Genomic DNA, 22,966 nt, shown 5'->3' on the forward strand with positions numbered 1-22,966 from the left:
TTCATTTTGTGTGTGTCTCCAAATGCCAGGGGCCTCAAGGGCCACAGGGGAATCCAGGTACCAGAGTAAGTGTTTACCACCCCTCTTTCAAAAATCCTCAGTGTTATACCGTAGCATCAATGAGACACGTAAATGAAATGCTGTTGCCATCTGCCAAGAAGGGTAAAGCATGGGTTTGTCGAGTCATGGGTATGGATGGGTATCGTTAGGATTTTATCGATACTACTACTCTTATCAGTACTGCTTATCGGTTCGGTACTTTATCGATACTCTTATCGGTTCTTTTTGATTATTATGCAAGAAAAAAAGACACTTAATTAAGAACAGAATCGACATTGCTTTATTATTCTATTATATAACTTTATATAAATATAAACAAATATTATTTATTCAGCAGCAACAGCAGCAGCAATGTTTTAAATGTGTCTGAATTATAGACTTTATAATCAACATTCAACAACAACAAATAAGATAAGAAAATAAAAGTAGATAAAGATAAAGAAAAAAAATATTAAAAATAAATTTTTACAGCAAAAGGCTAACGGAAGTTCAAACAAACAAGAACCTAGAACATTATCCTAACAGTTCTTCTGCAGAAAAATCAACATATCTGCCTTCTCCGGCAGGAGTCGTGATCTCTCCTGACTTATAGTGTCCCCGGCTATTAGCCCAGCTAACTCCGTATCTATGGCTTATATATTTGTAGCTACACAATTAGCTAAGCAATTATATTTTATTTATTGGCCTATTCGTAATAATTCGTTATTAGCCTAGCTAACTCCGTATCTATGGCTCATACGGCTTACCTGCAGTGGACGTGGATGGAACACTACGAGCAAAGCAGTCGAAAACGCCGCATTTCTGCAGATTAATACCATGTTTCGACAAAAGATGTTTCGACAGATTGCTTGTATTGCCACCCTTACTGGCAAATGATTTGTTGCACTTGTGGCAACGAGCGTTGTTGTCATCGACTTTTGAAAAATATACCCAAACTTTTGAACGTTTAGTTCTCTCCGCCATGATGAGCCCTTGAGCAGAGCTGTCTGTGCGTGTGTGAGCGAGTGTGTGGAGCACAGCACAGCCCCGCCCCTCGCGCGGTAAGAGGGAGACAGAGAGATGGAGAAAACGGCAAACAAGATTATGTTCGCGACGTTTAAATTCCTCGAAAAACACAATTGCCACAATATAAATCTCACTCCATGATTTCTCGAGTACCTACCGACTACCGATAGCAGAACCGAAAACGTCGGATCTTAAAAATGCTCCGGTTTTTACTAATTTAGAACCGGTTCCCGTTTAGAACCGGGTTTCGGGGGGCATCCGTAGTCATGGGAGCCTCAGATCTGGTCAGTATTTGGTCAAGTCGTTCTCAGTTCAGCCAGCTCAAACATAAGTAACACAAAAGACATCAGTCATAAGACACTCAGTGGATTCCTTCAGTGCTAGTATGCATGATCCTTCATAGATCAGAAGTACTGATTTATGGTCACCGGCCAGGCACATGGCCACTGAACGAAAATGTTTGCTGTTAAATTCCTGTGTTTCAGTTTGAATTTACATGGCCGGCAGCCCAGGCATAGTAGGTCTCTGTACTGTCATATATTGTTACCCTGTTCAACCACACAGTGCCCACAGACACAAAAACTGATTGAGCAACATCAGCTCCCCACCTGGATGAGATAGATCTTCCCTAAATGTGTTGCTAATGTTGTGCATGTTTCCGTCTTTTCCTTCCCAGGGACCACCTGGCCCTCCCGGTCCCTCAGTAAGTAACACTGGGTGACATATGTATTGAGTAAACCATTTGAAAAGGCAAAACCGGGGATGAGAGACTGTTAAGGGGCTGAGGTTTGTCTCTGGATTTCTCATAAAAGGCAGAGTTCTGGCAGACTTGACAGTCTTCAGTAGACGATGGTTGGACACAGCAAAACAAAAATATAAAACAAAACTAGTAAGGCTCAAACTAGCATGGGGGTGCTGGTAACATGTAATTTATCTTGCCCCCCCCCCCAATTTGGGTAAAACGCTTATGTTCAGCTGTGATCCAAAATGGGGAAGTTAGGACTGTTGGTTCTAATGGGACTCACTCATTTTGGGTCGGTGTATGAGCCGATCCTTTGGCATCGCTCGGGATCGAACTGTGGTGCCAGACCCAAGCCGCGAGAAACATTTCAGAGGGACGGAGAAAATGTATAACATCTATTTTTGCAACAGCTGGGCCAGTTCAAGATGCTTGCAACAAAATATCGCAAGCCATTTGTTAGCTTGAAATTATCGGTTAGGGGCACCCGGGTGGAGTGGCAGTCTACTCCGTTGCCTACCAACGTGGGGATCGCCGGGTCGATAGTTTTCTGGAGCTTCCCACTCTCTAAGTGGCTTTGTGTGTGGGATGTTTGAACAGCTCTTGAAACCTAAGAATCGAGAAGCCTGTATCAGTTAGCCTGCTAGTGCCAGACTGTAATCATAGAGGAGTTTATTCTGAGGGGAAGGAGTTATTGTCTCCCCCCACCCCCACTGCTGATGCTGGGAATGTGACCGTTTATTGATGCAGGACCTATTTTAATGATTGTGGCATTAAGATATATTTAGACTGTGTCGTGTTTTCTGTGTAAATTGTATGAAGTGTGTTTTGGAGGTTTTTTTCTCTCACCAATAAACAAGCAGAAGGATTAAAGCATCTAATTTCAATGTGAAGAGCTTACCGGATTGATTTTGCTTTTCGCTAACCTTTTTTTTTTCATACTGGTCTCACAGAGGCAGATATATCCTGATTCAGCAGTCCACCAACTATTTGACTCTTCATTTGACTCCCTTAGGACAGAGGTAAAGCACCTATTACACTCTCATTGGGCCTCATTTATCAGTGTACTTTATGAACAAAAGTTGGCGTAATTTCATCATTGTGTGGCAGATTGGAGAAAACATAGACAACTTCTCTCTTTGACTACACGAATGCGTGTGTCATTTATTTTTTGTTTCGCCACCCCGCCTCTCAAACATGGTGCTCCGTTACCATGGCGATACCCTGAGCCCTTAAAGTGAGCACGTCAACTTAATACAACAACAAGCTATGGTGAATTATGTCCATAAGTCCACTACTTACTTCCCCCCAGAATTCGCCATAACAGGAAGAGTTAACATGGCGGGGGCCGGATGGCTTGGCCGGAACGGCTCTGCCAAATGGGAGCAGAGGTCCTACCTCCCGCTGGAATTGGCCTTAGGGACCCTGCGGCGACATGGGGGTAGGGGTGGGGGAGCCTTGGGGGCCTTGTTGGGGGATGGGGGCCGGGTAGGAGGGTACCCCCACTGCAGGGGCTGAGCCAGTCCAACAGGTCAGTCCAAGTCCAGGTGGGCCAGTTTGAGGCAATCCATGGAAATGCGCTCCGGCTTGCCACTGACATCCATGACAAAGTGCTTGTTCCCGGTCTCCAGGATGTGGAACAGGCCATCATAGTGAGGCTACAGGGGACCACATTGGACGTTGTGGCGGATGAAAACGTATTCTGCCAACAGCAGACTTGTGGGGACATGAGACTGTGGGAGGCCATGTTGCAAAGTGGGGACCGGTGTGAAAACTCTGGCATTATCCTGAAGCGTGGTCCATTGGTGGGCTGCAGACCAGGGAGCTGTGCTGTTGGGGCAAAATCCCCTGGGACCCGCAGTGGCTGGCCATAAACCAGTTCAGCGGATGAGGACTGGAGGTCCTCCTTTGGGGTGGTCCTGAGGCCCAGTATGACCCATGGGAGCCTGCCGACCCAACTGCTGTCCTTGAGGCTGGCCCAAAGGGCATCCTTCATAGAGCGATGACACCGATTGCACAACCCGTTGGCCTGTGGATGGTATGAGGTGGTGTGGTGGAGCATCATCCCTAGGCTCTCTACGACTGCGTTCCAGAGCTCAGACAAAATTGTGAGCCATGGTCAGAGGAGAGATCAGATTGGGTGCCGAACTGGGCAACCCAGGTTCCCATGAATGCCCGGGATACCTCAATGGATGTTGTCGATGACAGTAGGATGGCATCTGGCCATCGAGTGGTCCTGTCCACCATTGGGAGGAGGTAACCGAAACCGTGGGAGTGGGGCAGGGGGCTCACCAGGTCCACATGTACGTAGTCGAACATCGTTTCAGGCACCGGGAACTGTGCCAGGGGGGATTTGGTGTGGCGGTGCACTTTTGAGCGCTGGCACTCCACACAGGTGTCAGCCCAGTCTCTAGTGGCTTTTTGCCCAGGTGGGAGAGGCCATGGACAGCGTCGAAAACATGTCGCCTCCTGTGCGACATCGCCACTGGTGAGCACCACGTCGCACAGGAGTGTGGTAACAGCGTTGTTGAAAGCCACATCCTCTAATTGCAGCCCTGTGACTGCCGTCCTGAAAGCCTGCATGTCCAGGTCGGCGGCCTGGTCAGCTGCCATGTGGATGTTGTCAAGTCCCAAGTGGATGGCCCCTGCGCTGATTCGGGAGAGGCAGTCAGCGACGAAGGTGGTTTTGCCAGCAACATGTTGTACGTCTGTGGTGAACTCTGAAATGTAGGTGAGCTGTCACTATTGGTGGGCAGACCATGGCTCAGCCACCTTGGCCATGGCGAATGTCAGTGGTTTGTGGTCCACAAATGCCGTGAACTGGCGGGCCTCCAGCAGGGGACAGAAATGTTGAACGGTGAGGTAGAGGGTGAGGAGCTCCCGATCAAAGGTGCTCTACTCCCGTTCGCTGGGGCGTAACTGTCAGCTGGAGAAAGTGAGCGGCTGCCAAGCACCGTTCACCCACTGCTCGTATACCACACCAACTGCATAATCTGAAGCATCTGTGGTAATGATGATCGGAGCCTTGGGTGATGGTGCACCAGCATTGTTGTGTCAGCCAGAGTAATCTTAGCATCCACAAATGCTTTGTCCTGCTCTGAGGACCAGTCTACAATGTGTTTGGTGGCCTTGCCTTTCAGGGCCTCATACAGGGGTCACATGAGTTGAGCAGCTCGGGATAAAGCGGTGGTAAAAGTTCACCATGCCAAGAAACACCTGCAGGGACTTGACTGTGAGCAGTCACGGGACATTCACAACGGTGTCCACCTTTGATGGGAGGGGTACCATTCTGTCTTTGGTGATTTGGTGTCTGAGGAAGTCAGTGGTGGTCAGCCCGAACTGGCACTTGGCTGGGTTTATGATCAGCCCATGCTGGCTGAGCCACTCAAAAAGTGTCCGGAGGTGAGACAGGTGTTCTGCTTTGGAGGTGCTAGCGATGAGGATGTGATCTAGATAGATGAAGATCAAATCAAATCAAATCAATTTTATTTGTATAGCCCAATATCACAAATTACAAATTTGCCTCAGTGGGCTTAACAGCAACACAACATCCTGTCCTTAGACCCTCTCATCGGATAAGGAACAACTCCCTAAAAAAAAAACCTTTAACAGGGAGAAAAAAATAGGAAGAAACCTCAGGGAGAGCAACAGAGGAGGGATCTCTCTCCCAAGACAGACAGCGTGCAATGGATGTTGTGTTCACGCAATTTACATAATACAACATTGAAAGAGGATAACAGAATTATAATGGACATAAAATTTATGAAGAAGATGAAAGGCAGGTCCCATAGAATCAAATCAGTGAGGTGCTGGAATGTCTTTGCAGTGTTCTTGAGGCCGAACAGCATGCACAAGGCTCAGTGTTTTTGGGTTTTACTGATTTTCATCGAAAAATACCCAGATTTTTTAAAAGGAGCAGATTAGTTTAAACTGATTTTCCCCCGGATTTTCTGTTTCCACGGATGCAAAAGTTGTTCCTGTTCATGTGACGTTATGTAACAGTGTCCTCTTGTGGCGAAATTCGGCGTGCTGGATGGCTTTGAAAAATAAAAACCGAAAACGCTGAGCTAGGGAGATCACCACCATTTTGGGGAAATCCAGCAGGTGGACGGACACCTGGTGGTATCCACGGGTGAGATCCACTTTGGTAAATATGACTTTTCCAGCTAGATGGGTTGAAAAGTCTTGGATGTGTGGGACTGGGTAGTGGTCCGGTGTTGAGTCAGCAGTAATTGCCGCACGGACACCAACCACCGCCAGACTTCGGGACGATGTGGAGGGGTGAAGCCCACGGACTGTTGGAGCAGTGAATGATGCCGAAGTGCTCCATATTCTCGAACTCCTCCCTGGCGGCGGTGAGCTTCACCAGGTCCAGACGCCGAGCCGAGCATAGACCGGTGGGCCAGGGGTGGTGATGTGGTACTTCACTCCGTGCTTGGTGTGGATGACGAGAAGGTGGTCTGCGTGAGGACCGGGGACTCAGTGGGATGCTGGAGAAACTCATCTGCAGTGGAGAGCATGCTAGACAGCCTGATGGAGTCCGCTCTCCTGAAAGTGCATGCATACAAACAGAAGTTGACAGCATCAATCAAATGGCAGTTTTTGACATCCACCAGCAGTCCATAGGTGCATAGGAAATCTGCGCCAAGGAGGGGGATGGCCACTTTAGCCGTGACAAAGTCCCAACCGAGCCGCTGTCTGCCTAAACACAGCTTCCCCATACCTAGTGCGATAAATGCGGATGGGGCTGCCGTTAGCGGCTTTCTTGGTGGGGGGGAGGCATATCCGCAGGACAGGATGTCTACTCTTGACGCAGGCAGGACACTCCTCTGTGTGTTCTTGTCGTATAGGAACCACTGTCCGGAGATGGTGTCGTGAATGAACAGTAGCCTGCCAGTTCTGCTGATGCACATGACCACTACTGAGCGCCGGCCTGGGCATTTCTTGCCATGCTGAAAACCTCATGAAGATCAGCACCGCTTGGCCTTGGGTCCGAACTTTGCATGGTAAAAACACAGGCCGGGGTCACGCCACCGTTGAGGAGCAGCTGCTGCGGCGGCGACTGTTGTGTCTCCAGGCATTGGTGAAAATGCTTGAGCAGGAAAAAAAAACATGGCCGCACAGTACTGTTGACCAACCAGGAAAAATTTATCAGCCTCCTCGGCCAGAGCACGGCAGTCAGTGATGGCGGTGTTGGCTAAAGCAGCCCGTACCTGAGAAGGCAGCTGTCGCAGAAACAGTTGGACAAAGATGAAGTCGGGCTTGTGCTCCCCAGGAGATCCAGCATCCTGTCCATGAGTTCAGATGGCTTACTGTCCTTGGCTTGGCTTGTCCTTGTTACTGTCCTTGGCTTGGCAGGACAGATGGCTTACTGTCCTGGCTACTGTCAGATGGCTTACTGTCACCAAGGCCCTGTAGAGAGAAGAGCCGGCTGGCCCACTCCGCATCAGAAAGTTCAAATGTTTTCAACAGGTGAGCCTTGAGTGTCTCATATTTATCCTGCTGCGGAGTATTTTTGAGGAGGCTCGCCACTCTGGTTGCTGTTGAGCTCCCGAGGGCCGACACCACATAGTAGTGTTTTTTGGCATCCGCGGGGATTTCCCGCAATGCGAACTGCACTTCTGTCTGGGCGAACCAAGCTGAGACGGACGACTCCCAGAACTCCAGCAGCTTGAGAGAACCTGCATCAGTCGTCATGTTCAGGAAGAGCTGTCTCCGGAAACGTCCAGCAGACATCATGTCGGGGTCATCAGTCTGGACTACATGAACGCATGTGTCGTTTATTTTTTATCTCACCACTCCGCCTCTCAAACATGGTGCTCTGTTACCACGGCTATACCCTGAGTCATTAAAGTGAGCACGTCAACTTACTACAACAACAAGTTGTGGTGAATTATGTCCATAAGTCCACTACAGTAGCGACATTTACTCATGAAAAGTGGCATTTATCAAAGTTTTTGAGAATCCAGCTTGTTTGTACTTGTTAAGATTTGTTAAGACTATTAACTTCTGAGCAGCGTCTTAGAGCCAGACTTCACGTGGCAAGCACAGAGATCTGGTGCCATTCCAACACATGTCCACGTGCTGTCTGTGTTTGGGTTTTTGGCGACTTGCAAAAGGCAGATCAGTGACCGCTCAGGAATATCCCTGAGTCACATACTGCCCGGTGTGCTATACTCTATTGTAAAACTCTTAAAATTAAACTTTAAATATTGTAAAACTATATTAAATTTCCCTATAGTGCACTGAGGCAACTGGGCGTTAAACAGGCCTTTTGCAATCTGACTGGCTGCCCAAATGTATTTGGTGCCATAGATTGCATGTGTGCATTAAAAATCTGTCTGCCAACGCCTTGTGGAGAAATTCTCTTATTTTTCTGCCCGTCTGATGCCATTTCTCACATGATGATCGTCTTTATGGATGTTCTGCTGTGCCTTATATGATGTTTTTGAGGCAGGGCATTTGTTTTAATTCATGATGAATAAGGTCATACACAGGAAACACATTTCCAGTTTCCAAATGATTGGGTTGGGGCCCCGGGGTAGTTCAACCTTGGGGGTCGTCCTCTGTGTGGAGTTTGCATGTTCTCCCCGTGTCTGCGTAGGTTTTCTCCGGGTGCTCCGGTTTCCTCCCACAGTCCAAAGACATGTAGGTCAGGTGAACCGGCTGTACGAAATTGTCCCTAGGTGTAAATGTGTGTTTGTCAACCCTGTGATGGACTGGCGGCCTGCCCAGGGTGTCTCCCAAACTGCCGCCCAATGGCTGCTGGGATAGGCTCCAGCATCCCCGCGACCCTGAGAGCAGGATAAGCGGTTTGAATAATGGATGGATGGTATTTATCAACATACGTACATGGGTATGATGGAAACCTCGTTGCTCCTAACATATGAGCAAGGCTCAGCGTTTTCGGTTTTTATTTTTCAAAGCCATCCAGTGTGCCGAATTTTGCCACAAGAGGACACTGGTACATAACCTCACACGAACAGGAACAACTTTTGGATCCATGGAAACGTAAAATCCGGGTGAAAATCCGTTTAAAAATCTGGGTATTTTTCGGTGAAAATCGGTAAAAACCGAAAACGCTGAGCCTTGCATATGATTTATAGGGCGGCAGTTGGTAGTTCCTTAACGTATAAAAGGACACTTGCACACACATTTGCGAATATATTGAAAACTGAGGCCCATTTTGTGGGCTAGCTATTTGGATGAGGGGATGGTTGATGAACTGATGAAGTGTTTGTTGGATGGGGAATAGGGTGAAGAAAAAGAGAAGGGATTGGTGATCAAGTGTAATCTAATCTATTTCGAATCTTATATGTAATTAGAAAAGGCTAGTGCCAGACCAATATTGTGTTGCACCGATTGGTGTTGTCCCAGCTCAAATGAAGCCCCTCATTTGAGACTTGTATAAAGAATCAGTTTGTTTGGTGACACGTCTCTCTATTATCTTTCTGTTGACCTTCTCTCGCCCAGAGTTTCCAGAATACTGAGATGACTCTACCAGATCAGAATTCAGAGATCCTGAAGACCCTGAGCTACCTAAGCAGCGTGATTGAAAGCATCAAGAGGCCGCTGGGCACCCGGGAAAACCCGGCCCGTGTCTGTAAAGATCTGCTGGACTGTCATCACAAGCTCGCTGATGGTGAGAACTGTGTATTACATAGAGATGTGGATGGGAGGGATGTGAGAATGGGAGGTTCTTGGTTTCCCATGTCTAATTAATTTGCAGGGACGTGTTTGGGTCTGTAGCACTACCCTTACTATTGTTCCTCTCTTATGAAGTGTGATTGGTCTGAAGAAGAGATTGCTTTACCATTTAAATGTCATGTTCAAATCACCATTCGATGATGCTATCGTGCAATGAAAGATATTGAGTGGCACAATACCGATTGAATTCAGAAAGGAGTGTGTTCTTGTAGTGAATTCAGGGGCAGCTGGGAAGCGAACCCAGTCAACTAAAGGGTCTGACCCATTAGCCAAGGGCTAGCGAGTCTAGTCATCCGTGGTTGTTATATTCTCAGTACCTAATGGACACTGACATTATGAAAAAGCAAACGCCACCAGTAGGATTTGACTGTATGTTATCAGCATATTGTACAATATGGCCCAATAGATTTTTTTACTTGCTCATCTAGGCTCATTGGGTTAGTTTCTGCTCTACACTACATTGTGGCTCATTGGGTTAGTTTCTGCTCTGCACTACATTGTGGCTCATTGGGTTAGTTTCTGCTCTACACTACATTGTGGCTCATTGGGTTAGTTTCTGCTCTACACTACATTGTGGCATTCTTGTCAGATTTTTCTCAGTGGATATTGAACATCATCATTGCAAGTACTCAGTAGACAAAAGTTTGTCCTAACATCTTCTAAATCACATCTAACAGCATGCCTTTGCTGACTTAGTATTTATATTATAACTTTTATTCATATCATTAAGTGTCATGTTTTGAATTTGTCAATTTCTAATTTTATGTTGACTCCTACGAATGTATTCTGTCATTGGCTCATTCATATCATTCATCATGATTTTGCGTCAAAGGTTTCAAAACTCTCTATTATTGATTTTGATCAAATTAATAGTCTCTCTCTCTCGCCTTCCTTTTGAATGGTGTTCAGGCCGGTTCTGGATCGACCCGAACCTCGGCTGTTCATCAGATGCCTTTGAAGTCTTCTGTAACTTCACTGCAGGAGGACAGACCTGTTTACATCCGCTGGCCTCAAATAAGGTAACAGAGAGTAAAGCGGTCAAAACAAACAGCTCAACATAAATCTACAATCATGAAGATCATCATGTCTCGTTACTGCTGCTACTTATTAACACCCAGGGTGGCACTGGTAATTTCACTGCTGACTGACCACTCCGAGTCTGAAAGACCCATTTGAAATGAACCAGTATAACCAGCGCTGTTTTTGTCAGCGCTGCCCAAAGAAAAAACAAATTAAAAATGGTTCAGTCTGTAGTGTATGCTTCGTATCTGACCATCTTGTTCTCCCACACAGTTAAGTGCCGTGCCATTTTTCAGTCGGGAAGTCAAAACCTGAGGCATACATGATCTGGATATTGGTGAATTAGCTGTTACCTTAAACATGTCAGCAATAAGGACATCCCAATAAGGCTTGTGCTGCGTTATAATAAGTCATATTTGATGTAGTACTTCAAATAGGTGTAGAAAATTGAGTAAATTAGATGTATAGTCTTTATGATCAGAGGGCAGAATGCTTCACTGTTAAGGGGCAGTGTTTTGGATGAAGGGCATAAGTACACAGCTGTGAGATGATGCCCTAGTCATTTTTAGCTATATATACATTTTTCCTGTGATGGCCTGGTAGCTTGTCCAGGGTGTATCCCCGCCTGCCACCCAATGACTGCTGGGATAGGCTCCAGCATCTCCGCGACCCTGAGAGCAGGATAAGCAGTTTGGATAATGGATGGATGGATATTCATTCTTCTCATGTGTTTTAATCCCACCCAGTTAAAAATGAAGTATATTCATCTGATATTTAAGTTGATTAGATAACTGCACAAAAGAAATGTTGGCATTAATAGGGCTAAAATCAATAAAAAGTAGTTCACTAGTATGCAGCCTTTATTATAGGAGCAGGTTTCATATTTTTTTCAGATGGTACTTATTGGGTTTTGGAAATGCAACTCTTCTGATCTTTTAATGGTTACGATGACGGTTGTTAGCACTGCTGTTGCCTTCCCTTGCAGATGGTGTTCGATGTGGGGAAAGTCCAAATGAAGTTTCTCCATTTACTCAGCAATGAGGCCAGCCATAGCATCACGGTCCACTGCCTGAATGATCCACCCTACGGCACTGCAGATGGCTTCAGTGCCAGTGGACCCATCCTCAAAGATAACATGCAGATGAGGTTCCGTGGCTGGAATGGACAGATGTTTGAGGAAGACACACTACTTGAACCACACGTGCTGCAAGATGAGTGCAAGGTTATTAACAGCTTAGAAAATATATCCAGCAAATCCTGTAGAATAGACTAATGGAGACTGAACTAGACCACACTGGAATAGAATAGAAACAGAATTGAGGGGCTTCTGGGTAGCATAATGGTCTATTCCGTTGCCTACCAAGACGGGGATCGGCGGTTTGAATCCCCGTGTTACCTCCGTCTTGGTCGGGCGTCCCTGCAGACACAATTGGCCGTGTCTGCGGGTGGGAAGCCGGATGTGGGTATGTGTCCTGGTCGCTGCACTAGTGCCTCCTCTGGTCGATCGGGGGAACTTATTTGGGGGGGGGGACTGGGGGGAATAGTGCGATCCTCCCATGCACTACATCCCCCTGGTGAAACACCTCATTGTCAGGTGAAAAGAAGCGGCTGGCGACTCCACATTTATCGGAGGAGGCATGTGGTAGTCTGCAGCCCTCCCCGGATCGGCAGAGGGGGTGGAGCAGCGACCGGGACGGCTCGGAAGAGTGGGGTAATTGGCTGGATACAAAGGGGGGGAATCCAAAACCAAAAAAAAAAAAAACCAAAACAGAATTGAGTATGCATTATTAGGTAACGGTCTATGAGCAGCTTTAAATGGTGATTAATACATGCGTAATAGGGCACTTGTAAGTTCTTGCAGCACACATGTTAAAATTAGCAGACATCTTAAAAACGTTAATAACTATCTTATTAACAGAGCTCGGCATGTTGTATCTAGTGCCTTCTTCCCCTTTAATCTAAATATAACCTCTTCCGAATAGCACTTTATACAGCCTAGACTGAGCACAAATGTATTTGCCTTAACCTTCAGGCTTTTAATGCTATTTTTAACAATTATTTGAAAATGATAAGACGGTTATTAATATTATAAGCATCCGCTAATGTTAGTAAGTGTGTTGTAAAGGCTTTTATGTGCCCTACTACTCATTTGGTAATCGCTATTTGCAGCTTTTCATTATAAAGGGTAAACTCATTAGTTAAACTGGCCCCTTTTCAGGAACAACGCAAATTCTCACATTTCGGTCTTTTAAAACGTTGCGCTTTTCATTAACATGCCCCCCATATTCTTCGCTTTCTCAGATCCAAGACGGCAGCTGGCACCAGTCACGTTTTTTCTTCCATACTCAGGACAGTCGTCAGCTACCTATCGTAGACATAAAGGAGCTCCCCACTTCACAGCCCAACAGCCAGCAACACATCGAAGTCGGACCAGTCTGCTTCCACTGAGTCCAACGTTGTCAACCTTAACATATTTATAAAAACTACTAAAACAGAGGGTTGGCGCACAGAACAGCCACTTAACCAAAGAGAGGCCTAAAACACCGAGCTGAAAAGGGTCTCTGATCCTCTGGAGAGACCGTTATTGGGTGTTTGTGAGAGTGATGAACACCCTGTCTGAACGATGGTGGATCTCCATGCAGAAACTCTGTCTCTATGGGACTTCCCGGCCAAGAAGGCCAAAGGAGAGCACGTGTATACCTATATTTATCGAATAAATGTATAAAGTTTTTTTTTGTTGTTGTTTTTTTTTTTTGCTCAATTGTTTGACAGAAGGTGCTTGGGTTTACTGCATTTTAGACCCGTGTTACTCCCTGATCTCAGGGTAGGGCCTATCTATGCATCAACCTATCCAAACCCCCACCCCTCACCCCATCCCCACACACCTAGCCATCCTAATCAGGGGCCTATCCTGAAGGAGCGTGCCGGGCCTCTGAATAGGAGCACTGTCTAACTAAACGTATCTTATGAGTGCAATAGCATGTGGATAATGTGTGAGTGATTTGAATATTGGACTACCAATCAAAAGCTATATTTGACTTTTTTCTTCATAATAACTGTCTTCTGTCCGACTCAGTTGGACATACTCATCTTGACAGATGGTGCTCTACCTCTACCTGTTCATTTACCTTCTAGAATAGATTCTTGTGTCAAATTAGTCCCCCCCCCCTTTCAAGTCGTATGTACCGGTTACATCAAGATTTGTTCTGTTGAATGAGTACTTGTTTTCATTTGGTCATTTCTAATTTATGAACCATTTTTTATTTTGATAAACTACATATTTTTCATAGCTTTTTTTCCCCTGCCATCTGGTAGGTTCTACAGTGGTAACCTGTCTTCGGTGCTGCAAAATAAAACGAGTCATCAGTGAGTTTTACATTTCCTGTGTATATATGGACAGTATACTGTATGGTTTTTTTAAAAATTATTTATATCCGTTTTTGGTGTTGTTAACATTACTGTACCGCAGTAAGTTATACTCTCAGAGAACTATTTGGTCAGCGACAACTCAGTTAAACAAGTATTTATGTTTTAAAAGTGATTTTGAGCATACACAAGTGTGACTGTATGTCTATCATACCTACATTTCAGCTCAGTCGATGATTGCGGTTTGACTGACTACAACCTTGGCCCGAATTAGAATCCATTAAAAAGAAAATAAAGGCAGACATCATATGCATACATTTCATCACATTGGACTAAGTGAAATTATATGAATGCTCTGGAGGATAAAGTTAGACGGAAATGTGTACATAATGAATATGTCAACATTAAATAAATGAAACATTTTATCCCCAAATAATTTGTTACTCGTCGATAAAAAAAAGATCAGGTAAGTAGTGGAAATTTATATGGTAGGTTTAGATGATAGTATCTTACCATGACAGAAGTTTCCAGCCTAGCTACAATATTTTATATCACATATGTCAATTATATGTCACATCCTGGCAAATCTCAAATCTGTTATAGATTAGAGTGGCTTGAATTTTTCTAACACATCATTAAGGACTTGGCACCAGAAGTGCATAAGTGGGTTTTGGCTATCTTGACAGAAAAAAAGCCTAAATAATCCCTCCTCATTTCAGTCTGGTTTAATTTGTTCACTTTTTATGGATTACTGAACCTGGACCAAAAATGCAAAAACTTTTGCCAAGCCAAATCAAGATTTAGTCACTTGTGCCCTTGTGCCAGGAGGGATTTTTGAAGGTTGAGTATATGTAAAAATGTAACCCACAATACGAGTTTAAAAAAGGCTCCTTGTTGAATCTGAACAGCCCCCTTGTTGTTCTGCCTTCAATCCGTTTGCAGTCAGGGCCCTCCAGGTTCTAATCCCCTGTATCCTTAGTTTTAATGGTGTTGGCAACCTGAACACAAAAAAACTGATAACATAGACGGGCATTACAAATTCACTTTGGTATGTGGCTGCACAAATATACATACACGTTATGTAGACATGTGCTACACAAAAACAGTAAGGATCTTGATTTTTAAAAAATATTATTATGAAGATTTCCTCCGACTTGCTACCAACCAGTATCTGGAGTTAGTGATGCCAAACTTGTTTAGTGTTGGGGAGGTATCGAACTTCCAAGGTACACAAAAAAAAGAAAAGAAAAAAAGTCACATGAGGCTTTTCATGAGGGTTCCCTAAACATGAGCTTCTGAACCTGGCCAAATTCACACCAACTTAGGGGAAAGCTTTGATTGTTCATATAATGAAAGTTTTCAAACTCAAAAGTGATAACAGTCACTTACAGCTTTCGCCCCCCCCCCCCACGCACACACACACACACACACACACACGCACACACACGATATACACACAATTTTGACGTTTTTTAAACATCACACTGTGGTACAAAATGACAAAATCTATTAGTATTTAGGCTTTTCCTGCCATTATCAACACGGACTACATCGGAGGACGCGGTATTTCAAACTCGCAAACACCAGGGGGCCCTAGTGTACAATATACAACTTGTGCAACCGGAAGCCTCGTCCACGTGTGCGGATGTGCGGTTGTTTTGATGCTGAAGGGAGCCCTCTCCCCCCACGTGTAGTTTACCTCTGTTAATGCCGTGTGACCGTGATGGTCTCCGCCATGGACACAGTGTCGACTTCGGAAGGCCAGGCTGAAAACGGCAGAGAAGAAGAAAACGGCAGAGAAGAAGAGAACGGCGGAAAAGAAGAAGACGCGCTAAAGGCGCCGAAAAGAAAGATGTCGCTGTCAGAGTAAGTGACTCTAGAGGACGGCAAGCCGAAACGAGCTAAGCAGCTAACGCAAGCGTCCGCCTGTATTCGCCGACGTCAGTATATTAGCTGCGTGTGCCTTTAATGTCCCAACCTTGCATTTATTGCTGGATTAGTTTGCTTATTATAAGTCTCTCAAGCTGCGCGGTTTGATTTATTATGAGTCTCCCAAACAAAAGGGAAAACTAGAGAAGTTAGCTGCTGAGAACTAGCTGTCCCGTTTGGCTCTCGTTTGTTTGAGTCCAAAACCACCGTCTCGTCCCCCCATTTCGTTTGCTCACTAACATGCGAGGGTAGACGAGCTGAGCCTAACGCAGCATCTGCTTTTCCCGTATTTACAGTGACTCTGACTAATTAAACTGCCATTTTGTCTGTCCAACAGCTGTACCATGTGCGGATCAGAAGAGGCTAAGTACAGATGCCCTGCCTGTCTAAAATACTCTTGCAGGTGAGGTTCACGTTGCCGTAGTCCAAGTGCCACACATGCACGAAAGTCCCCAAAGTTCCCCTGGTTGTGTATTTTCACCCCCAAAAGTTACCTGCTGTTTTTAAGGTCATATTACATCGACTGACCTGAGCATGGCCAAAAGTACGAGGACACCCAAACATCACAGCTTGTTGAACGTCTCATTCCAAAACCATGGGTATTCATGCGGAGTCGGTTCCCCCATTGGTTTTATATCAACCTCCACTCTTCTGGGAAGGCTTTCCCCTAAATTTTGGAACATGGCTGCGGGAATTCGCTCCCATTCAGCCACAAGAACATTAGTGAGGTCAGGCAGTGATGTTGGGGAGAAGGCCTGGCTCGCAGTTGGCGTTCCATTTCAACCCAAAGGTGTTGGATGGGTTTGAAGTCAGGGCTCTGTACATGCCAGTCAAGTTCTTCCATGCAAAACTCAGCAGACCGTGTCTTTATGGATCCACTTTGTGCATGGGGGCATTGTCACGCTGTGACAGGAAAGGGTCTACCCCAAACTGTTGCCGCAAAGTTGAAAGCACACTGGAACTAAGGGTCTGAGGCCAACCCATGAAAAACAGCCCCAGACCGTTATTCTTCCTCCACCAAACTTTGCTGTTGGCACCATGCAGTTGGGCAGGTAACGTTCTCCTGACATCTGCCAAACCCAAATTGGTCCATCAGTCTGCCAGACAGTGAAGCGTGATTCATCACGCCAGAGTCCAATGGCGGTGTGCTTTACACCACTCCAGCCAACGCTTGGCATTGCACGTGATGATCTTAGGCTTGTGTGCGGCTGATCGACCATGGAAACCCATTTCATGAAGCTCCAGACAAACAGTTCTTGTGCTGACATTTCTTCCAGAGGACATTTGTAACTTGGTAGTGAGTGTTGCAGCCGAAGACAGACGATTTTTATGCACTACACGCTTCAGCACTCAGCGGTCCCGTTCTGTGGGCTTGTGTGGCCTACCGCTTCATTGCTGAGCTGTTGTTGCTCCAAGACCTTTCCACTTCACAATAACAGACTTACAGTTGAGCGGGGCAGACCTACCAGGGCAGAAATTGACTGACTGACTTTTTGAAAATGTTGCATCAGTGCTGCGTTGAAAGTCAAAGAGCTCTTCAGTGTGACCCATTCTACTGCCATTTTTTTTTAATTTATTTTTTTATATAGAGACTGCCTGGCTGTATACCTGATTTTATGCATCTACCAGAAATGGAGGTGTCTGAAATAGCCAAATCCATGCATTAGAAGGGGTGTCCACATACTTTTGGTCAGTGTTGTGTGATTTGTGGTTTTTGTGTGTGCTTTTATGTTCGTATTGACTTATGTAAAGCATCTTTGAGTACTCTGAAAAGCACTCTATAAATAAAATGCATTATTATTATTATGTCCTGAAAGTCAGAATAGGTAAACATAACTTGTTTTCAATTTGGTATGTGGCACGTCGAGATTTCCTTTAAATGAAAAGTGCGTTATAAATAAAATGTATTATTAATTATTATTATGTCGCTGTCTGTGTCATCCACTAAAATTAACTCTAGTGAAGACCGCATGTACACTACATTGTGCAAGTTTAGCTCCCCATGTCCTTATTATAATGCAGTGGAAAATCGAACATCAAAATTTATTGATGCCAGCTGGCTCTATAAGCCTATCAGCGGCTGCTTTTTCAATTTGGAGTCTGGCAGACAGCAGGTACTACTACAAAGTATGAGTAAACTCGGTTAGACAGCCTATCCTTCATATAACCTGCATTAGGTTTAAGAAAGCCCGACTGTGATGCTGTCTGCCTGTCTGGTCCAAGGGTTTTCCAGCCCCAGAGCTGCTGTTGGGCTGAGACGATCTCCTCCAGGTGCTTACCAACCATCTCCCTTTTCTAACCAAGGTGGACTCAATTTATCTTCCACTTTTAAAGTGTTGTGCTATAAGTGGTTTATGTAAGATAAGATGTCTTCAGTTTGACCTCAGTTTCTCCACGTTCAGAAATGATTGGAAATCTCAGTTGCAGCCAATAAGACATCAGTAAAACTGATTCACAAATTATATAACATTCAGGCCAAAGGGGTGGGGGGGTGGGGGGGAGCATTGCTGTGAAAGGTTCAGGTTTTTGCCTCAATCGGTGGTCTTGCACATTAGCAGGACAGTGATGAGTTTTGAAGAATAACCCTTTTTTTGGAATGTGTGCTTATTGCTTACATATGTTGAAAAGCTTCACAACCCTAAAAGTCATAGCATTAGTAGCTATCAGCCAGTCCTAAAGAATAAACCTACATCTTTTGGGCATTTGAAGTTTAACAGAAAGACTGATGGGAAAGCAAGCGAGTTGCTGATGTTCAACTGAAGCCTTGTGCTGGCTTGTAAACCCACAACCTTTCAGTTCCAAGTTAATTGCCTGTGTCTACAGGTCTGCGAAACACACCTACCGTGTCGCAACGGGGTAATGTCAATTTTAATTATCTCAAAACAAAACTGGGGAGAATGGTTATGTTGATAGATTTTAACTGACCTTGGTTGCTTGTGATCCCGTACGTACGCTCTCCATGAGCATCGCTTGAAAACATTTTCTCCACAGCCTCTGATGGTTTCAAGAGACAAATTCTGTTTCATGTTGATGAATGTTGAATGAACGAAGACGTACAGATAACATTGCATTTTGTTTTACCAAGGAATTTCCATTAAATATCATCTTTATCTGGGTGACTGAAACATACAAATAATGTGGACACTAGTCTGTGATCCATCTGTGTGATACCAGAAATGCTGCCATTGGAATAATGTTTTGGGATTTCACGTACAAAGCGATCTCCAAGGTATTACGCAACGAGAGATGAAGGAACTGTTTCCTCTTCCTCTGCATGCAAAAACTTGATTTTATGACCCTATGCATGCTACATTACCATCCTCTGTGTAATCTACAGTGTTACATTATGGTTCTGTAATTTTTGTGCATTTGACACCTGTTGCATGTCTGTTTGTCCTGGAAGCGGGATCCCTCTGTTGCTCTTCCTGAGGTTTCTCCCATATTTTTTTTTCTCCCTGATAAGGTTTTTCTTGTGGAGTTTTTCCTCATTCGGGTTTCAGGTCCAAGGATATAGACAATGTCTCCGTTGTATTTTGTACTGAGTATAAAGCCCTTCGTGACTACCTTATGAATTTGGGCTATACAAATAAACTTGACTACGTTATGGGCATGTTTTTGTTTTAATTGCGTGAGCTTTTTTTTTTTATTTATTTTTTTTTATTGACAGCCAGTAGCAACATGGCACCAGTAATTTCATCCATGGGTTAATAATTGAATTTTGTGGGTCTTTCCACAACTACAACCCAACATTCTAGTTAGGGTAATGAAGGTCACACAAGTGTATTTCATTAGAATTTATTGCAAGGGCCAAAGGTGGTTGTCTATCGCTTCTCTCATGATACCTGTTGTTTTGGGCATCAGGCAGCATTCCTTGTGCCTAGTTGCTGGGATATGGTCTTTGTGAGGCGCTGGCCAAATACCTGTCTCTCACCGAGTGTCTGAAGTGCGTCCCTCAACAGCTTGGATCACATCCCAAGTGTTTCTATCTTAATAATCACTTACTTATTCACTGCCATTGTTGACATGAGCATGTTAAGTAAATACCTCCATTCACGATATATGGGTTATGGGGGGACTTGTAGGTGGGGGGTATATGTTGCAAGGGCTGCAGTTGGGCCCTGCTGTTTACTGCAGATCCCTCAATTTGCCTTGGGACAAGGCCCGTCTTGTACTCACAAACATTTTTCTTTCAACAACAATGAAATTAAACCCAAATGAGCAACACATTAGTGAGATTGTTCTGGTTAGCCCATTAATGGTAATTGTTGCTATATAGATGGTCTAATGTCTAGGCTGGTAATTGCATTTCTTTTCCTTTTTTGGAGTCCCCTTGGGTATCAGTGCTTCAAGGGGGAGGGTGAAGGAGAATGAAATTGTCCTTGTTGAAGGAATTTTTTTTTCTTTTTTCCCCCTTTTTCTCCCCAATTGTACCTGTCCAATTGTCCCACTCTTCCGAGCTGTCCTGGTCGCTGCGGCACCCTCTCTGCCGATCCAGGGAGGGCTGCAGACTACCACATGCCTCCTCCGATACATGTGGAGTTGCCAGCCGCTTCTTTTCACCTGACAGTGAGGAGTTTCAACACCCAGATCCCCCTCCCCCTGAACAGGTGCCCTGACTGACCAGAGGAGGCGCTAGTGCAGCGACCAGGACACACACCCACACTTGGCTTCCCGCCCGCAGACACGGCCAATTGTGTCTGTAGGGATGCCCAACCAAGCCGAACTGGTGATCCCTGTGTTGGTAGGCAACGGAATAGACCGCCATGCTACCCGGATGCCCCCTGTTGAAGGACATTTTGAAACGCAATCCATTTGCTGGCTCAGATTTCCAAAAAAAGGGTGAAAGAAATGGAGAGAAGGCAGTAAGCTACCCGTCCGCCACCTCCCTCATTAGCTATCTACAAATAGCATGCTGGTCATCAGGCATCAGCCAGACCCAGGTGATGGGCAGAAGATCTCTGTCTGTCAGCAGAGGTCTCTTCAGTGGCACAGAGGCGGTTCCCAGAATGCAGCAAGACATCTCGACGCTGATTTACACCCCTTTGCTAAATTCAACATGAGTTCGCCAGTGATTTGGATCCCTGGAGACTGACAACGGTGCTCTGTTCTTGTGTTTTCCAGATTCCAAGTTACATAAGACTGTACAACAGCTGATTTCTAATGTTGAAAGATGTGAAAAAAAAACTTATTCCAGTTAGGGCTGACCCTAATAATGAACTGCATTGTGTTCACATTCCAGGAATGAAACCAAAAAATGTAATGGAGGCCTTTATTAATCATGTTTTAAAGGTTGCACATAAACCACAGGAGTTTGACCAGATTTGGATCCAAGTATTTTGTCCCACACAAAAGACTGTGTTGAAAAAGTGTTTGCCTCTCCTCTCCCTAAATATTTAATAGCAGTTTTTAAAGACGTTCAGCGATGGCTGTGTCTTTGGTACTGAAATGCTGCAAGATATTAAGTCACCCCCCCCCCAATACTATACGTACAACCCAGAAATATTACAGTACGTTGATCCTGGTCTATACAATGTGAAATGTAGTTCACAGTTACATTGCCACTACCATTCATATTAAAATAAACAGCCACGTCGTCACAAGGGAACTTAATTTTCATTTCCTTTTGGCTGCAGTCTTTTAAGTCTCTGGAAAATAAATGGATGCTTTAAACATTGCTCTGTGAACTTGCAAAAAAATGTTTTCACTTGAACACCAAAAACAGCTTCATGGTTCTGTTAATGCCAGCTAGCTCTTAGACGGTGTTTGCTGTTCCTGGAATGGCTTGAGCCTTTGTAAAAACGGACCGAATAATCAGTGTGCCTTTCCCATTGTACTTTAATGGGCTGGCAAAACCAGCCAAGGAGGTGTTTACCCACAAAAGGGTTGAAATCTGAACATGCACACCAGTCCGATTTAAGTTTGGTTTGCTTCTTAACCCTGATCATACGTAGGGTCCTACTGTGGCGTCAACTTAACAAAATCAACCTCTCACAATGCATAGGTCACTATTCTGGTGTTGGCATTGTATTCAATAACTACAAATCTTGCAGCATTTCTCAACCTGCAGTGGTCAATGGCTTTTTTCAGTGGGGCCTGTTTGTGAGTCTCTCTCTCTCTCTCTCTCTCTCTCTCTCTCTCTCTCTCTCTCTCTCTCTCTCTCTCATATCTTTCCTCGTCCCTCACTAATTTCTTCCTTTCCTTTCCTTTTATCATCCACTATTCATCACTAAAAGAGGAGTTGAGATATGATGAAAAGTTAGAAATGAGGCTACAACTTAACTGAAATCAAACTGGTCTGGCGTGGAAAAAACTTGTGACCGTTCGGCCAGGACAGCGTTACACACACCAATGCAATGCTTCATTTTCCTTACAGATGTGTTCCATTTTCCACATGAGCGGACAATTTTCGCATTTTGCAGAGTCGTTGCCCTTTTAACTTTTTTCTCTGTGCTCCGCAGCTTGCCATGTGTGAAGAAACACAAGGAAGTTTCGGGATGCAGTGGCGTTCGAGACAAGACCGCATTTGTGGCCCTCTCGCAGTTTGAAGAGATTAATCTGCTCAGTGGTAAGCCTCTCCTCTCCTCTTCACCTGCAAAAACCAACTCCCAGTGAAGAGGATGTTTCCTAACCTGAGCTGCCTAGTTGAGTTCCCTAGTTTATAGGTAACACGTTGGGGATTTTTTCCTTCGTCAGCTAAAACAGAATTGCCATAACAAACATTGGTAAGGTCTCGTTTTCCCCTGCATGTTTGTCGCTGGTCTTGTGTTTGTTGTTGTGTAAACCTTAAATATGTTATTATAATTTGAAAGCAATGACTCAGTGAAAACCTTACACATAACATGTTTGAGTAAAAATAAATCCTTCTCGTTTACCGTGATGGGTGTGCACTGTTTGGTCCCCTCTCTGCTTCTGCTGTAGACTACAGGTTTCTGGAGGATACGGGGCGGTTTGCTGATGGTGCCACGAGAGACACCCTAGTTCGCACTCCACGTGTCACATTTAAAGTAAGCTGGCTTCACACCTGTCACCTGATCCAGATCAGTACTGTATGTGTTAGACAGACCATCTCTGATGTTTAAATTACACCGTCTTGGATGCCTGAAGGCGGCATGGTGGCGCAGTGGTTAGCACGGTCACCTC

The 22,966-nt window shown here is 44.9% G+C and overlaps 2 protein-coding genes across 3 annotated transcripts in view; both read left to right on the forward strand.

The window, feature by feature from the left end:
* LOC130109790 (collagen alpha-1(XXIV) chain-like) overlaps window positions 1-12,979 on the forward strand; it is a 147,133-nt gene extending 134,154 nt beyond the window's left edge. Inside the window, exons 47-53 of the mRNA XM_056276767.1 lie at window positions 30-65; window positions 1,742-1,768; window positions 2,758-2,826; window positions 9,278-9,446; window positions 10,421-10,530; window positions 11,517-11,753; window positions 12,833-12,979. Of these exons, the coding sequence (XP_056132742.1) occupies window positions 30-65; window positions 1,742-1,768; window positions 2,758-2,826; window positions 9,278-9,446; window positions 10,421-10,530; window positions 11,517-11,753; window positions 12,833-12,979 (795 nt within the window). The remainder of the gene's footprint in view (window positions 1-29; window positions 66-1,741; window positions 1,769-2,757; window positions 2,827-9,277; window positions 9,447-10,420; window positions 10,531-11,516; window positions 11,754-12,832) is intronic.
* A 2,587-nt stretch (window positions 12,980-15,566) lies between these two features.
* znhit6 (zinc finger HIT-type containing 6) overlaps window positions 15,567-22,966 on the forward strand; it is a 66,704-nt gene continuing 59,304 nt past the window's right edge. For both annotated transcript variants that reach the window (XM_056277551.1, XM_056277552.1), the window contains exons 1-4: window positions 15,567-15,763; window positions 16,164-16,229; window positions 22,285-22,391; window positions 22,745-22,830. In XM_056277551.1, the coding sequence (XP_056133526.1) occupies window positions 15,621-15,763; window positions 16,164-16,229; window positions 22,285-22,391; window positions 22,745-22,830 (402 nt within the window). In that variant the 5' untranslated portion in view covers window positions 15,567-15,620. The remainder of the gene's footprint in view (window positions 15,764-16,163; window positions 16,230-22,284; window positions 22,392-22,744; window positions 22,831-22,966) is intronic.

This window comes from Lampris incognitus, chromosome 3 (genome assembly GCF_029633865.1).
Source record: "Lampris incognitus isolate fLamInc1 chromosome 3, fLamInc1.hap2, whole genome shotgun sequence".
Lineage (NCBI taxonomy): Eukaryota > Metazoa > Chordata > Actinopteri > Lampriformes > Lampridae > Lampris > Lampris incognitus.